Source organism: Henckelia pumila, chromosome 3, assembly GCF_033568475.1.
Source record: "Henckelia pumila isolate YLH828 chromosome 3, ASM3356847v2, whole genome shotgun sequence".
NCBI classification, from domain to species: domain Eukaryota; kingdom Viridiplantae; phylum Streptophyta; class Magnoliopsida; order Lamiales; family Gesneriaceae; genus Henckelia; species Henckelia pumila.
This window is the reverse complement of record NC_133122.1, coordinates 39,940,737-39,956,512: the sequence shown is the minus strand read 5'-3', so window position 1 is coordinate 39,956,512 and position 15,776 is coordinate 39,940,737. Positions and strand designations below refer to the sequence as shown.

The 15,776-nt window shown below is 37.5% G+C and overlaps 4 protein-coding genes across 13 annotated transcripts; 3 read left to right on the top strand and 1 right to left on the bottom strand.

Annotated features, from left to right (window-relative positions):
- Positions 1-312: 312 nt before the first annotated feature.
- LOC140887635 (uncharacterized) lies at positions 313-1,013 on the top strand. Its single transcript, XM_073295026.1, has 2 exons — positions 313-680; positions 775-1,013. Exons 1-2 carry the CDS (start codon positions 510-512, stop codon positions 868-870), a joined length of 267 nt encoding a protein of 88 aa, XP_073151127.1. The 5' UTR covers positions 313-509; the 3' UTR covers positions 871-1,013.
- On the bottom strand, positions 823-3,315 carry LOC140887633 (uncharacterized). 2 transcript variants are annotated; one of them, XM_073295022.1, is made up of 4 exons: positions 3,015-3,315; positions 2,638-2,706; positions 1,379-1,914; positions 823-956 (listed from the first exon to the last, which is right to left on the bottom strand). In XM_073295022.1, exons 1-4 carry the CDS (start codon positions 3,186-3,188, stop codon positions 941-943), a joined length of 795 nt encoding a protein of 264 aa, XP_073151123.1. In that variant the 5' UTR covers positions 3,189-3,315; the 3' UTR covers positions 823-940. The 2 variants fall into 2 exon arrangements, with proteins under 2 accessions (XP_073151123.1, XP_073151122.1); XM_073295021.1 differs by lacking the exon at positions 823-956 and having other exon boundaries at positions 1,139-1,914.
- A 106-nt stretch (positions 3,316-3,421) lies between these two features.
- Positions 3,422-6,552, top strand: LOC140887634 (adenylyl-sulfate kinase 3-like). Of its 3 annotated transcripts, none has more exons than XM_073295023.1 (8): positions 3,426-3,576; positions 3,750-3,855; positions 4,309-4,456; positions 4,876-5,025; positions 5,572-5,690; positions 5,774-5,858; positions 5,943-5,995; positions 6,124-6,552. In XM_073295023.1, exons 2-8 carry the CDS (start codon positions 3,844-3,846, stop codon positions 6,250-6,252), a joined length of 696 nt encoding a protein of 231 aa, XP_073151124.1. In that variant the 5' UTR covers positions 3,426-3,576; positions 3,750-3,843; the 3' UTR covers positions 6,253-6,552. The 3 variants fall into 3 exon arrangements, with proteins under 3 accessions (XP_073151126.1, XP_073151124.1, XP_073151125.1); XM_073295024.1 differs by having other exon boundaries at positions 3,430-3,576; positions 5,949-5,995; positions 6,124-6,548; XM_073295025.1 differs by lacking the exon at positions 3,750-3,855 and having other exon boundaries at positions 3,422-3,576; positions 6,124-6,550.
- Positions 6,553-9,734: 3,182 nt separating this feature from the next.
- On the top strand, positions 9,735-14,450 carry LOC140887909 (adenylyl-sulfate kinase 3-like). 7 transcript variants are annotated; one of them, XM_073295505.1, is made up of 8 exons: positions 9,735-11,629; positions 11,803-11,907; positions 12,352-12,498; positions 12,917-13,066; positions 13,636-13,754; positions 13,837-13,921; positions 14,006-14,058; positions 14,187-14,450. In XM_073295505.1, exons 3-8 carry the CDS (start codon positions 12,375-12,377, stop codon positions 14,313-14,315), a joined length of 660 nt encoding a protein of 219 aa, XP_073151606.1. In that variant the 5' UTR covers positions 9,735-11,629; positions 11,803-11,907; positions 12,352-12,374; the 3' UTR covers positions 14,316-14,450. The 7 variants fall into 7 exon arrangements, with proteins under 7 accessions (XP_073151606.1, XP_073151610.1, XP_073151604.1 ...); XM_073295506.1 differs by lacking the exon at positions 11,803-11,907 and having other exon boundaries at positions 9,737-9,880; positions 10,363-11,629; XM_073295507.1 differs by lacking the exon at positions 11,803-11,907 and having other exon boundaries at positions 9,742-9,880; positions 11,472-11,629.
- The last annotated feature ends 1,326 nt before the right edge of the window (positions 14,451-15,776 follow it).

Genomic DNA, 15,776 nt, shown 5'->3' with positions numbered 1-15,776 from the left:
CATATTTAAAACCTTCTCTAGCAATTTGAAAAGTGTGGGTCTCATGTGAAACGTGACTCCATAAGACGGATCGATTCGATCCATATTTATAATGAATGAGTATGATTGAATAAGAGATCCACCCCACAATACAGACTTGTGCGTGTTATGAAAAATACTTGCTCCGGTAGCAACATCCATTGGCAGACTCCCGGTCGCGAATAATGGCTTCCATGTGCAGAATATATAAATAGTTAAAAAGTCAGCCGGTACTTAACAAAACAAGATGACCCAGTCTGATCCTCTCACACTAGCCCTCTTTTCATATTTTTCATTGCATCACAAATTTGAAGTTGGTAGCAACACTTTTGACTTGGTCCGCAAAAGAAACAAATTGCCCAAGTCGTAGTCTAACTCACGCGTTGTGTTTGTTTTTTTCCCATTATAAGAACACTCAACATGCGCCATCTATCTACATCTCATCATTTTTCTTGATTTAAATTCAGAAAGCCTCGACTTAACACAACAAAATGTGCCCTCTGAGATTCATCTTGGTGTTCTTCTCCGCGATTTTGGCAGCTTATTTGGCATGGAATTCCTTTTCTTCTTCCCAGGAATTCACATCTTCAGAAGATTCGTCCCAACATGACGATGATGAGACTTCTTCTGCCGAACAGATACAAAGATTTCATGTTTTCAAGGTGCGCAAGTATATCGCCATTCATTATATATGTTTTTCTTTCTTTCTTTCTTTCTTTCTTTCGGCTGATGTTCTGTTTCTGAATATTTGTTTAGATGATGCAAAATGGGTTCTGGGTGTTGATCGATATGGCAAGCGGACGATACCTGTGGCGGAGCATCAAGCAAATTCAACAGACGGGGGAAGTGTAAGGCTACCAGCAAGTTAGAATTCCAGCCTAGTACCGATTCTGTAGAGCGATGACATTAGCTAGCATGAACACTATTGACCTGTGGATCTGTATATGGAAAAATTTGTGTATGAATCTGATGCAGCCAAAAGCTGAAATTGTTTATTCTTTGAAAGCTCATATTTGGTAGATGGGAATGAATTGGGGGCTCATCTTCATTCATTCCGTTCCCCACAAAATTAAACTTCCAATTTATCTATCTATCATCATGAAGTATAGTCTAACGTAATGTATAGCACCAGCTGTGGATCTGAACACAAGGAATAATCGTTCGCTTTGTGCTCACAACAAAAATTACAAGAGTTAATCATATAATTGATTTAACCTCGAAATATATACATAAACATTCAGAATAACAAATACCCATTACATAACAGCATTGCCAACAGCCGCTTTAGTTTAGATCAACTTGTAGCTTTATTGACATGTACAAAAGAGTAAGGAGAGCACCTTGGGGAAGTGGAATATACCTTGCAAGAGTTGAGCCAAACCACATGGCAACTACCACCAGAGCAACAATGCCGCTACTTGTTTTGCCACAAACCCAACTTGCAATTGACAGGAACAAGGTAAGCAAAATACCCCCTCTCCCTCCTAATATCCACGCAAATAGATAACCAAACTTATATCCTGCATCCAGTTTGTGGTCAACCAAAGCCACAAGGCTGCTAAATGTGAGAGATAATCGGACTCCCACGGTCTGCATCAGAAACAGAGAGAGGAAAACTGATCTTAGCACCTCGATGAAAGAGTCTCTCTCTTCATATAGGTTTTCTTTCTCAGAAAACTTGTTAGGGTTGTTATAAAATTGCTGTTCTTCATTATAATACTGGTCCCGATATTTCTCATTTCGCATTTTACGCCTATCGTAAGCCCATTTGTAAAACCTTATTCCACCATCATAAGCCAGATTAGAGTCCCATTCATCACCCAAAGGCCTTCTACCAGTTTCTTGATGTTTCAGGGCTCGATCATACTCATTTCTTGTTGTTTCCTTAACCAGAATCTGCCACAAAATTAATATTCCTTTATTTTTTCCAAAATAAAACATATCTGGACTTCGGGTGATATAAAACTAAAATTAGATTTTACCAAATCTACAGTAATGTGGGAGGTTCGACGGTACAACATTCAATAACGCAAGAGATTGCTGAGTTTTTCATGGAGAAAGAAATGGCCTCTTCAGGGGTACTAAAAACAAACTTTCCATACTGCAATTAAATGAGACTAAATTTAAGAAGACCGCTAACATGCAGCATGTTGGACCTCTTTCCTCAGCTTATTTTGCATAATGCTGATAAATTTGAAGAACAAAACTTTGCGAGAACACGAGCATAAAAATCTAATAAAAACCAAAAGCAGGAAGAACCACTCAGATGATATTAAACGTTAAACTGCAATCGAATTCCGGTTGTGGGATTTGTGAGTAAAATGTTCGTCTATACTCTATACAGCTTATGGGCAATTTCTCCTCGTAACTATTTAGATTACACACACACTAGTAAAAAAGATGGAATGAGGAAATATGACCTTCGAAATCAAATGTCATGTAAATTAATAATATCATTTTTATCACAATATTCTGAAATAAGAGGTTTAATACTTATTTTAGTCACAATATCTCATAAGATGTAGATCATCATAGCCAAACCAAATAACCAATTTGTTACTTCTCCTTACTATTCGCAATACATTTCTAAAAAAAACAGAGAATCAAAAGAATTCTCACATCATAAGCAAGGCGGATACTCTTGAAAGCCTCATTTGCTCCCACTTCCTTGTTAACATCAGGGTGATACTGCAATGACAAATCAAGAGCAGCTGAATCAAAGTGATAATTTGATTCCCTAAAATAAACAGATAAATATAGATATTACATAGAAAAATGATGTACCCTTTGCAGTCATTGGATCAACTCATGGGTATTACCATACCAAGTGTATCGAACTAAACTTCAAACACATCATCTGAGCATGTTACTACAATACCAACTTCGAAAAGTACACAACTTTATCTGGAATCGGAACATCCTCCAATTTCCCACAGTTAATCGTAACAATATTTCCCGTAAACAGTAGAGTTAAATCAACATTATATATGAAATACCTTGAGAGCGAGGAGACGGTAGGCTCTCTTGATATCGGAGGTGGAGGCATCAAACGAGACCCCCAACACGGCATAGTGATTCCTCTGTCCACTGGCGGCGGCGGACGCCGTGAATTGAGGTCGGCTCCGGCTCTGGGAGGTGCGGCCCAACACGAAATACCCGTATGCCTGCATAATCGATCGATCGTATATACATACGCATTAATTAAAGCGCCATTCGTGGCGTGAGTCTTGTGAGCCAGACGGTTAGGGTTTTGGGCCAGCCATAATTAATTTATTATTGTTTGTATTTGTATGCATCTGTTTCGATAAATAAATAAATAGTAAATACAAAAAAAAAAATACTACCGTATGCTCAACGTTTTGAACGACATTATTTAATATATTTACTCATTCCGCACAAACCAAGCGGGAATTCAGAGAGTGACTTGGTGACCTCCGCCACCTTTTCTCCATTTTCTCCATTGCCCAAATCACGTCTACATTCAATCACTCCCACCAGATCGCAGAATCACTGCCGGGATTTGCCTCTTTTCCGATCCCCTTCTTCTGTCGCTTACTGGTACATGATTTCGCCATTTTTTCCCTGCATTTTCTGTTGATTTGCTAATCTATTTTCATGGTTTATTGTGTTTTGTTCGGTCATCTGGAAACGAATGTGGGTGATTCCTCGCTTCCATTTTCATATGCTAACTCATTTGGGCTGAATAATTGAACCTTCTTGTTCGCCAACAGACTTGAGAAATTGAGAATCGACGGCCATCCGGTTTTCTTTAATAGGGTTCTCGTCGATTGTGTCAAAGGATCTAAAAAATGTGATAAGAAACGCATGCCGTGTCTGGTGAAGATTTTTCCTTTATCTGTTTTTTTTTTTTTTAATATTCATCAATGAATGCGAAGTTTTCCCCTGCCACCATTTTCTTTAGTTAATGTAGGATCCACCTGGAGCCATAAATTATCCATTGCATCCATGGGTAACCAATGGGTCATTTGATTTCAAGCGCTGCAGTGTATGCCATGAGTAGAGCCACGATCCAACTTCCAAGATAGAAATTGAAAGAGAATTTTTTTTTTTAGCATGTGTAGGCTGCAGCTGATTTAAGAGCATGATTTCCATGGAAGGGTCTGATTTGGAGAAGGGTTTCAAAGTTGATTTAAAATCAGTGTATATAGTGTCTAATAAAAGAAGAGTATGGATTGAGAAGGGATGAATTTGAAATTTATCTTAGCCAAAAAACATTCTTGATGTTGATTTATTTCGTGAAGAATCCAAAAGCCTCTCTACTATTTGCAGGAGAATAAGAGTATTTTTTTTAAAATGTCTTCTGTGGTCAATCCAACTAACATCTTTTGGCACGAATGTCCCATCGCGAAGGCAGATCGGGAAAAGCTGCTTAATCAACAGGGATGTGTTGTATGGATCACTGGTCTCAGTGGATCAGGTTAATGTTTGTTTGTGGTTTCCAATTTACAGAGTTTTTCTTTTAGTTTCATCCAGTTCATTGTGATTTTTGTTTTATTTGTGCATGCTTCAGGTAAAATATCCTGTCCACTCACTAGAATTGTATTCTTTTAAACTTCATTGTGCCCTCACATTGTCCTTGTTGGTACCTTTAAAATGATTTGAATCATCCGACGTTTTTTTGCCAGAAAATATTTTCCAGAGGTACCAGAAGTATAACCAAACAGGCATTACATGTTATCTTTATGCTTTCATGATTTAAAAAACTGCCGAATCACTGTAAAGCGTAGATAAACCTTTTCTGTAGATTGCTAACAGCATCCCAGCTGTCACAGTCTCTGATTGAATTGTAAAGTTTTTATTGCTTCTAAATATCTTTTTATTGCGTTTACGGCACAGGAAAAAGCACACTTGCGTGTTCCCTTGGCAGACAGTTGCATTCCCGTGGTAAACTTTCCTATGTTCTCGATGGGGACAACCTTAGGCATGGTCTAAACAAGAACTTGGGTTTCTCACCAGAACATCGAATGGAAAATATACGCCGGGTTGGTAAGTATTATGAATTATCAATGGCAGACTTGGAGAAGGGGAGAGAACAGTTGGGGAAGTTGTAAAATTATGTCTCTTATTCAAAGTTTCAAACGTGATATTGTCGTTCCTCTTTCTCACAGTGTTAAGCAAACAAGGCACATCTTCATTTTTTCCCCTCTGTTATCCTGTGTCTTTCCTATTTAGAGCTTCACTTCTCATAATCTAAACCAAATAAAGCTACGGTATGTTGATAATGAACCTGAAAATCCCATGTTCATTTGGTTCCTAATGCTGTAATGCAGTAGGTTTAGGAACACCAAAATTTATAGTTGAAATGTTTGATTATCAGATAATATCTAAAGTTGAATGCCGTACCATCTTTTTCTCTGATGAAGGCTATGTTCCCCAAACCATTTTCTTGATGCCAGTTGGTTCTTGGTATAGCAGTTATTCATAATGCTAGAATGATGATATTTGCATTTTGCACTGCAATTAGGACGGGAAGTCTAGCTACTGGATAGTTACTACTTGTTTAACGTAGTAACTTCTTTGTTGTCCATTTAGGCGAAGTCGCAAAGCTCTTTGCTGATGCTGGGTTAATTTGCATTGCTAGTCTTATATCTCCATATCGTAAAGACCGAGATTCTTGTCGTGCCCTGCTACCAGAAGAAAATTTTATTGAGGCAAGAACTAGTTTCTGAATCTCAAGTATCCTTGTACATATAACGGATGCATTAAAAAAAATTCCATAATGCAAAATTTCCAGGTCTTTTTGAACATGCCTCTTGAGTTATGTGAAAACCGAGATCCCAAAGGTCTTTACAAGCTTGCACGGGCTGGGAAGATCAAAGGTGCATCTTCTCTAAACCTTGTTTGCTAGCAATTCTAGATCTGTTTCCTTTTCTGGGTCAAACTTTATCAATGGTATGATTAAGTTTCAGGTTTTACCGGAATAGATGATCCGTATGAACCTCCTTTGAACTGTGAGGTTTGTAATAATTATATTTAACATATATAATGTATTTGGTGATTCACCTGGAGTTATACATCCATCAATCACAGTTGATCTTTATGCTTGCATTTTCCCTTGCCCCACTAAGTTTATTCTGGTTTCAGATTGAATTGCAACAGAAGGATGGAATCTGCCCCACACCTAATGAGATGGCTGGTGAAGTGGTAACTTACCTAGAAGATAAAGGATATCTCATAGCTGACTCCCCTGTGATCACCAACCAACTCGCTTAAATAGTTGAATATATCTATCTATGTCGTACATTAAGCAAAGACACTTGGTTTTATTGGTCTCTTCATATGTTACTAATGTAGTTACTTGAATAGTTTCACCTTTTCCTTTTACAAGTATATTGTTCAATCAGTTAATCACCAGTATCCCCAAATCCACCTCCATTCCGTTGGCGTCGTCTGTTTTGCCCCCCCTTTCGTGGGTGAAACTAGTAGGAGTATATATTAAGGAAGAAAAATTTCAATTTACTAAGATTCTTCATATGAATCGAACTTGGCCTTGTGTTTAGCAAAAACTATTCAACATATTCGTGTTGGTTCATTGACAACACTGATATCATGATAAAAATAACTTTTTTTTTTGTTGTTGTTTATCTTGTATTCTTTTTTTTTTTTTTGACGTAGGAACCCGCAACCGTTATCTTTCGGTGCGCTCTGGGTAAACTCCTGAACTAACACAATAGTTTGCAAACTATGCTAGTCAAGTAAATTATATTAGGCAAACCCTGTGTGACTGGCTGATCCTAGAAGATGTTGGCAGGGGGAATCGAAATCCTGACTTATGACCAAGAGTTCACCTATTCCACCAACTTGGACACTCTTTAGAGGCATCTTGTATTCTTGGTCTTTGAATATCAAGCTTTCTATTTTAATGTTATGTTTTTAATATAATATAATATAATTCATAATTATGTGCTTATAGTTTGCTCTTATTCCTAATTTTGGGTCTCCGGTTTTGTTTGTGTTACCTTTCACTTAAGATTGTGTCTTAATTTTGTCTCGTTTGGTTGTTTACTGTTAAGAGTTGACGACTATCGCATGGGGACAACGCGACATCATTATTTGTCCTCAAATTGATTCGCAATCATAACTGTTACCCCGGTAAAATATCCCGGGTTATCATCAAATCCGAGTGGTTGTCAAGAGCCGGGCGCGGAATGGTTTCTAGATTGGTGGGTAGCGCTTAATTTTAGAGTTCTTATGTGATGAGCTCCCGAAAAGAAGATGCACCTTCTTGATATGAGCAGTACATATGAAATCTTTTAAGCCCTCCTCAATTATGTAGTCTCATACCTACACAGTCTCAGAATCCCTCTCATTCTGGCACGGGATCGGTTCATTAATGTCTTCCTCCACCTAAAAGCCTACCAGGAGCCGCTCATTGTTCGTGCAACCTCTTGGCACCGGCAATCACTCCCTGCCTCTTCAGCCCCGGGTGTCACATGCCCACCAGCTTCCGCTTGGTTCATCCTCGAACTATACCGTACTAAGAGAGGTCGGCTTTGATACCATTTGAAACGACTCACTGTATCAAGACGGGTCTTTTCAGCGTGCTTATGTCCTCACTCACACGCACCATGAGAAACTTTCCGGGGGTCACCCATCCTATAATTATCCCAAGTCAAGTACGCTTAACTTTAGAGTTCTTATGTGATGAGCTCCCGAAAAGAAGATGCACCTTCTTGATATGAGCAGTACATATGAAATCTTTTAAGCCCTCCTCAACTATGTAGTCCCATACCTACACAGTCTCAGAATCCCTCTCATTTCGGCACGGGATCGGTTCATTCATATCTTCCTCCGCCTATAAGCCTACCAGAAGCCTCTCATTTTCCGTGCAACCTCTTGGCACCGGCGATCACTCCCTGCCTCTTCAGCCCCGGGCATCACAAGTAGAGCCTAAGCAAAATAAGGGAAGATGTTTCTTCCCTTCCCCTGTCAGGAGGAGTCTTGCCTTGCCCTGCCAGGATGAGTCTTCCCTTCCCAGGCATGAGCACACTTCCCTTGCCAAGAGGAGTATTCTCTTCCCAGGCATTAGCACCCTTCCATTTCCAAGAGGAGTCTTCCCTTACCAGGCAGGAGCACCATGGCCTCCTAGCATCCTGGTTCCCATCACCCTGGCCTCCTAGCACCCTGGCTCCCAGCAGCCTATACTCCTGAGCACCCTTCCCGTCCAGAGGATCCTTCCTGGGTCAAATCATAACGCGGGTCCCATGACATGGGCACCATCTGGGAGTGACAGAGAATAATAATGAGTAGGCATGTGCACTGTCCATAAATCACGGAAAACATCTAATCACATTTAATAGATGCCAGAAACCCATAGCGTACAATTATTGGGATCTCTCCGGAACTCCTATAAATACCAGGCTCCGTGTCCTGATCATGGTATGTTTTTCATGTTCTCTTAGTTCATCTACATCTTCACATTCACACTCAATTTTCTCAATATCATAAGCTCACTCCATACATATTAATCTAACTTAAGCATCGGAGTGGCGACGCTGGAGAACCCCTCCGGCGTCCCCGCTGACGAGTTTTTCTTGTTTCTTGGTGCGTATGCTTCGTCTTCTGAGGAACAAGAAAACTTGCTGCTATTTTGCCCGGGACTTTACCCACCCCCGGGTATCCATTTTATGATAATCGCATCAATAATTCTTAACTTTGAGTAGTAATTTAAGGCACTGTTTGGTTCATGGATTGGATGATGACGGATTAATAATATAAGGATTTTAAATCAATATACTTGGATTAGACAATAGTGCATGACACTAATCATTGGAAAAACTTGAGCCAAACATTGGACAAAACAATGATTATTAATCAATCAATGTGTTATCCTTCATATCAAAGTGCATAAACATTTAATTTTTGAGTGAAATTAGTGATTATAGACGCCGATAGTTTAATTTGAAAGTAAATAATGAAGTCAAGTGATTCTCAGGTGTTGGTTACCAACTCTTTTAACCGAGATGAAATTAAAGTATAATATAAAATTTAAGGATATAATTAACATCTTATAAATTTGAAGTACAAAATTTAGGGGTGTTTGCAATCACTAAAATAAGTGATTGTTAGATTTTGACTTAAAAAATTATTATTATGTATTCCTTAAACCCCAGATTATGTGTATTCCTTAATTGAAATCTAAAAAAAAGCAAGTCATATGGTGATTATGATATTCAAAAGTGATTCTAGTAAAAATGTCAATGCTAAAATCACTCTAATCATTTATCAAACTCTGCCAACTTTGATTTTTAGCTTCACTTTTGTTTTCAAATATTACCAACTTTTGATTTTTTTTTCCACTTTTTTTATAATCTATAAATTTAATAACTTCTACAAAAGCATAATTTTTTGCAAACACCCCCTAAACTATTTAGAAATTAAAGTATATTCCATCCATTTTATTGATATATAGACAAGTGTGCGTTTTCATATATATTTTAAAAAAAATTTAGGAAGTAGTTTTTTAATGTAATTTTTATTTTATTTTTATTTAATGAATTGCACCCAAAATAATTATTGCGGATCCCAAGATGTTAGGGACGAATGAAGAAGGAAACATAGAGTAGAGCCATACGAAAGGAGTATAAATTATCAAGAGTTTGTCTCTTGTAACAAACTTATTCATATTTACGAATATTTTTCATATAAAAAATATTACATTATCATAAAAAAACTTAAGCAATTGATTCAAATAATTAAGTAAGAGATTCGTTTCAAATGCGTTAATCCAGCTCAATTATACTTTTTGCGTAAAACAATTCCCCCAATCTGAAGAAGACGACGAACAACATGGCCATTGAAGAAAATCCAATTTCAATTTGACACACAAAATCCCTTATTGGTAATTGCATTATTTTTTGTTATTGTTATTGTTTTCGATCCAATCGGGATCACAAGATGGTGTTCAGCGGCGGGGCGGTGGTGGCGGTGGCCAAATTGTCGGCCAATACTTGTCAGTACATAGCGTGCAACCCACAGCGATTGCCCACCGATCAAGTTCTCCATCTCCTCTTCTGCTTCCCGTTGCACCAGCTCCGCCGCCTGGCCTTCTGGCTCTGGACCTTCTTCTGCTTCCCCTTCCCCGACAGCCCTTATTCTCACCTCTTCCTCTTCGTCATCCTCTTCCTCTTCCTCGTTGGATTTCCATTTCCAAGAAGAAGACCTGCACTCCGATTAAGCAATTATTCATCCCCTATTGGTCGTTGTATGTATAGTTAGTTGTCTGCTATTTCGTTTATCAGTCGGTAATTCGTTCTTTTGTGTGAAGTTTAAAGTTTGTTTGCATTGGGATTGAGTCCGCATCATCGTATGATTCAAGAGTAGGTTCCAGTCTTGGGAACTTGATAATCTTCCTGAGGGCCATGGTGAATTTGAGGCACTCTTGGTGCTTTTGTTCCAATTACGTGATTGGTAAGGTGGGAAACTGGGAATGGTTGCTTTTTGTGGTGGGTTTTCTGTTGAAGACCATGTTTTCGATGTAATGAACAACATTGTTGTTGATGAAGCAGTGGCGTAGAGACTGGAATGTTATTTTGTATGATGTAATTTCTAGTTTCTATGTCATTGTTTCTTTGCCAAAAGAATGTAGACTATTGATGCTAGTGAGTGGTTAAGGCAATAAAGGCAGACCGATGTGCTCTTGCCACAACATGCATTATTCAATCCCAATATTAAATTTTGTTGGTAATGCATTGTGCAAAAATGTAAGTTCTTCAATGTGTTTTATGTTCTTTTGATGTGAAAAAAGACTCATTTTTCTTTCATCATAAGCTCTTACATTCTTAATATTTGATCATCCTTTTCTGCAATTAAGAGAAAGTTTGGAAAATTTTTTATTGCATTCCTATCCCGAAGAACTTTTACCATGAATTATTGTAGTTAAAACAGAACATTGCAGCTAATACTTCTGACATGCTCCGTATTCTGTGTGAAATTGTTATAACCATGTGGATAATTGTGTCTAAATGTGTCTGTATTCTCTAAGAAGAAATTAGTTTCTGGAAAATTATTTAGTGTAAGAAATCAATTAAGCAAGATCAATCAATTTGTGTTGAAGGATCAGAACAAAGATTAAATCTTTTTATCAATCAATTTACTGGCGGCGGCGGACGCCGTGAATTGAGGTCGGCTCCGGCTCTGGGAGGTGCGGCCCAACACGAAGTACCCGTATGCCTGCATAATCGATCGATCGTATATACATACGCATTAATTAATGCGCCATTTGTGGCGTGAGTCTTGTGAGCCAGACGGTTAGGGTTTTGGGCCAGCCATAATTAATTTATTATTGTTTGTATTTGTATGTATCTGTTTCAATAAATAAATTTAAGGGTAATGCTACATGTATACGGAGGGTTACACGTTGGGTTACATATTGCATTTGAAATTACATGATTATTTTACGTGCATTTTTGAAAGATTTTTTCCAAATAAAGTGCATGGATGAACGTGTAATTGACTTGGTGACCTCCGCCGCCTTTTCTCCATTTTCTCCATTGCCCAAATCACGTCTACATTCAATCACTCCCACCAGATCGCAGAATCACTGCCGGGATTTGCCTCTTTTCCGATCCCCTTCTTCTCTCGCTTACTGGTACATGATTTCGCCATTTTTCCCTGCATTTTCTGTTGCTTTGCTAATTTATTTTCATGGTTTATTGTGTTTTGTTCGGTCATCTGGAAACGAATGTGGGTGCTTTCTCGCTTCCATCTTTCATATGCTAACTCATTTGGGCTGAATAATTGAACCTTCTTGTTCGCCAACAGACTTGAGAAATTGAGAATCGACAGTCATCTGTTTTCTTTAATCGGGTTCTCGTCGATTGTGTCGAAGGATCTAAAAAATGTGATAAGGAACGCATGCCGTGTCTGGTGAAGATTTTTCCTTTATCTGTTTTTTTTTTTTAATATTCATCAATGAATGCGAAGTTTTCCCCTGCCACCATTTTCTTTAGTTAATGTACGATCCACCTGGAGCCATAAATTATCCATTGAATCCATGGGTAACCAATGGGTCATTTGATTTCAAGCGCTGCAGTGTATGCCATGAGTAGAGCCACGATCCAAGATAGAAATTGAAAGAGAATTTTTTTTTTAGCATGTGTAGGCTGCAGCTGATTTAAGAGCATGATTTCCATGGAAGGGTCTGATTTGGAGAAGGGTTTCAAAGTTGATTTAAAATCAGTGTATATAGTATCTAATAAAAAGAGTATGGATTGAGGAGGGATGAATTTGAAATTTATCTTAGCCAAAAAACACTCTTGATGTTGATGATTTATTTCGTGAAGAATCCAAAAGCCTCTCTACTATTTGCAGGAGAATAAGAGTATTTTTTTAAAATGTCTTCTGTGGTCAATCCAACTAACATCTTTTGGCACGAATGTCCCATCGCGAAGGCAGATCGGGAAAAGCTGCTTAATCAACAGGGATGTGTTGTATGGATCACTGGTCTCAGTGGATCAGGTTAATGTTTGTTTGTGGTTTCCAATTTACAGAGTTTTTCTTTTAGTTTCATCCAGTTCATTGTGATTTTTGTTTTATTTGTGCATGCTTCAAGTAAAATATCCTGTCCACTCACTAGAATTGTATTCTTTTAAACTTCATTGTGCCCTCACATTGTCCTTGTTGGTACCTTTAAAATGATTTGAATCATCCGACGTTTTTTTGCCAGAAAATATTTTCCAGAGGTACCAGAAGTATAACCTAACAGGCATTACATGTTGTCTTTATGCTTTCATGATTTACAAAACTGCCGAATCACTGTAAAGCATAGATAAACCTTTCTATAGATTGCTAACAGCATCCCTGCTGTCACAGTCTCTGATTGAATTGTAAAGTTTTTGTTGCTTCTAAATATCTTTTTATTGCGTTTACGGCACAGGAAAAAGCAAACTTGCGTGTTCCCTTGGCAGACAGTTGCATTCCCGTGGTAAACTTTCCTATGTTCTCGATGGGGACAACCTTAGGCATGGTCTAAACAAGAACTTGGGTTTCTCACCAGAACATCGAATAGAAAATATATGCCGGGTCGGTAAGTATGCAGTTGTTAGATTTGGAATTATGAATTATCAATGCCTGCAGACTTGGAGAAGGGGAGAGAACAGTTGGGGAAGTTGTAAAATTATGTCTCTTATTCAAAGTTTCAAACATGATATTGCCGTTCCTCTTTCTCACAATGTTAAGCAAACAAGGCACATCTTCATTTTTTTCCCCCTCTGTTATCCTGTCTTTCCTATTTAGAGCTTCACTTCTCATAATCTAAACCAAATAAAGCTACGGTATGTTGATAATGAACCTGAAAGTCCCATGTTCATTTGGTTCCTAATGCTGTAATGCAGTAGGTTTAGGAGCACCAAAATTTATAGTTGAAATGTTTGATTATCAGATAATATCTAAAGTTGAATGCCGTACCATCTTTTTCTCTGATGAAGGCTATGTTCCCGTAACCATTTTCTTGATGCCAGTTGGTTCTTGGTATAGCAATTATTCATAATGCTAGAATGATGATATTTGCATTTTGCACTGCAATTAGGACGGGAAGTCTAGCTACTGGATAGTTACTACTTGTTTACCGTAGTAACTTCTTTGTTGTCCATTTAGGCGAAGTCGCAAAGCTCTTTGCTGATGCTGGGTTAATTTGCATTGCTAGTCTTATATCTCCATATCGTAAAGACCGAGATTCTTGTCGTGCCCTGCTACCAGAAGAAAATTTTATTGAGGCAAGAACTAGTTTCTGAATCTCAAGTATCCTTGTACATATAACAGATGCATTAAAAAATTTCCATAATGCAAAATTTCCAGGTCTTTTTGAACATGCCTCTTGAGTTATGTGAAAACCGAGATCCCAAAGGTCTTTACAAGCTTGCACGGGCTGGGAAGATCGAAGGTGCATCTTCTCTAAACCTTGTTTGCTAGCAATTCTAGATCTGTTTCCTTTTCTGGGTCAGACTTTATCTATGGTATGATTAAGTTTCAGGTTTTACCGGAATAGATGATCCGTATGAACCTCCTTTGAACTGTGAGGTTTGTAATAATTATATTTAACATATATAATATATTTGGTGATTCACCTGGAGTTATACATCCATCAATCACAGTTGATCTTTATGCTTGCATTTTCCCTTGCCCCACTAAGTTTATTCTGGTTTCAGATTGAATTGCAACAGAAGGATGGAATCTGCCCCACACCTAATGAGATGGCTGGTGAAGTGGTAACTTACCTAGAAGATAAAGGATATCTCATAGCTGACTCCCCTGTGATCACCAACCAACTCGCTTAAATAGTTGAATATATCTATCTATGTCGTACATTAAGCAAAGACACTTGGTTTTATTGGTCTCTTTATATGTTACTAATGTAGTTACTTGAATAGTTTCACCTTTTCCTTTTACAAGTATATTGTTCAATCAGTTAATCACCAGTATCCCCAAATCCACCTCCATTCCGTTGGCGTCGTCTGTTTTGCCCCCCTTTCGTGGGTGAAACTAGTTGGAGTATATATTAAGGAATAAAAATTTCAATTTACTAAGATTCTTCATATGAATCGAACTTGGTCTTGTGTTTAGCAAAAACTATTCAACATATGCGTGTTGGTCCATTGACAACACTGATATCATGATAAAAATAACTTCTTTTTTTTGTTGTTGTTTATCTTGTATTCTTTTTTTCTTTTTTTTTTGCCGAGGGAACCCGCAGCCGCTATCTTTCGGTGCGCTTTGGGTAAATCCTCGAACTAACGCAATAGCCTGCAAACTATGCAAATCAGGTAAACCACACTAGGCAAACCATGTGTGGCAGTTTAGTCCAAGAAGGTGTTGGCATGAGGAATTGAACTTCTGTCCTATGGCCAAGAGTTCGCCAACTTCATCAACTTGTACACCTTTTTAGGGGCATCTTGTATTCTTGGTCTTTGAATATCAAGCTTTCTATTTTAATGTTATGTTTTTAATATAATATAATATAATTTATAATTATGTGCTTATAGTTTGCTCTTATTCCTAATTTTGTGTCTCCGGTGTTGTTTGTGTTACATATCTCTTAAGATTGTGTCTTAATTTTGTCTCGTTTGGTTGTTTACTGTTAAGAGTTGACGACTATCGCATGGGGACAACGCGACATCATTATTTGTCCTCAAATTGATTAGCAATCATAATTCTTAGCTTTGAGCAGTAATTTCAGACACCGTTTGGTTTATGGATTGGATGATGATGAATTAATAATATAAAAATTTTAAATCAATATACTTGGGTTAGACAATGGTGCATGACACTAATCATTGGATGAACTTGAGCCAAGCATTGGACAAAACAATGATTATTAATCAATCAATGTGTTATCTTTCACATCAAATTGCATAAACATTTAATTTATGAGTGAAATTAGTGATTATAGACGCCAATAGTTTAATTTGAAAGTAAATAATGAAGTCAAGTGATTCTCACGTGTTGGTTACCAACTCTTTTAACCGACATGAAATTAAAGTATAATATGTAATTTAAGGATATAATTAGCATCCTAAAAATTTGAAGTACAAAATTTAGGGGTGTTTGTAATTACTAAAATAAATAATTGTTAGATTTTGGTTTTAAAAAATTATTATTGTGTATTCCTTAAACTCAAATTATGTGTTAATTTATGCTTAACTTAATTGAAATCTAAAAGCTAGTCATATGGTGATTATGATATTCAAAAGTGATTTTAGTAAAAATGTCAATGCTAAAATTACTCTAATCATTTATCA

Bases quoted from the DNA above. Each gene is read 5' to 3' on its own strand.
- LOC140887635 (XM_073295026.1), top strand. From the start codon at position 510: ATGTGCCCTCTGAGATTCATCTTGGTGTTCTTCTCCGCGATTTTGGCA. The intron at 681-774 runs GTGCGCAAGTAT...ATATTTGTTTAG, and splicing joins AAAGATTTCATGTTTTCAAG to ATGATGCAAAATGGGTTCTG.
- LOC140887633 (XM_073295021.1), bottom strand. From the start codon at position 3,188: ATGCAGGCATACGGGTATTTCGTGTTGGGCCGCACCTCCCAGAGCCGG. The intron at 2,707-3,014 runs GTATTTCATATA...TTGTCATTGCAG, and splicing joins ACCGTCTCCTCGCTCTCAAG to TATCACCCTGATGTTAACAA. The intron at 1,915-2,637 runs GTGAGAATTCTT...ATTTTGTGGCAG, and splicing joins GTATCCGCCTTGCTTATGAT to ATTCTGGTTAAGGAAACAAC.
- LOC140887634 (XM_073295023.1), top strand. The intron at 5,026-5,571 runs GTAAGTATTATG...TTGTCCATTTAG, and splicing joins GGAAAATATACGCCGGGTTG to GCGAAGTCGCAAAGCTCTTT. The intron at 5,996-6,123 runs GTTTGTAATAAT...TTCTGGTTTCAG, and splicing joins AACCTCCTTTGAACTGTGAG to ATTGAATTGCAACAGAAGGA.
- LOC140887909 (XM_073295503.1), top strand. From the start codon at position 12,375: ATGTCTTCTGTGGTCAATCCAACTAACATCTTTTGGCACGAATGTCCC. The intron at 13,755-13,836 runs GCAAGAACTAGT...CAAAATTTCCAG, and splicing joins CAGAAGAAAATTTTATTGAG to GTCTTTTTGAACATGCCTCT. The intron at 13,922-14,005 runs GTGCATCTTCTC...GGTATGATTAAG, and splicing joins ACGGGCTGGGAAGATCGAAG to TTTCAGGTTTTACCGGAATA.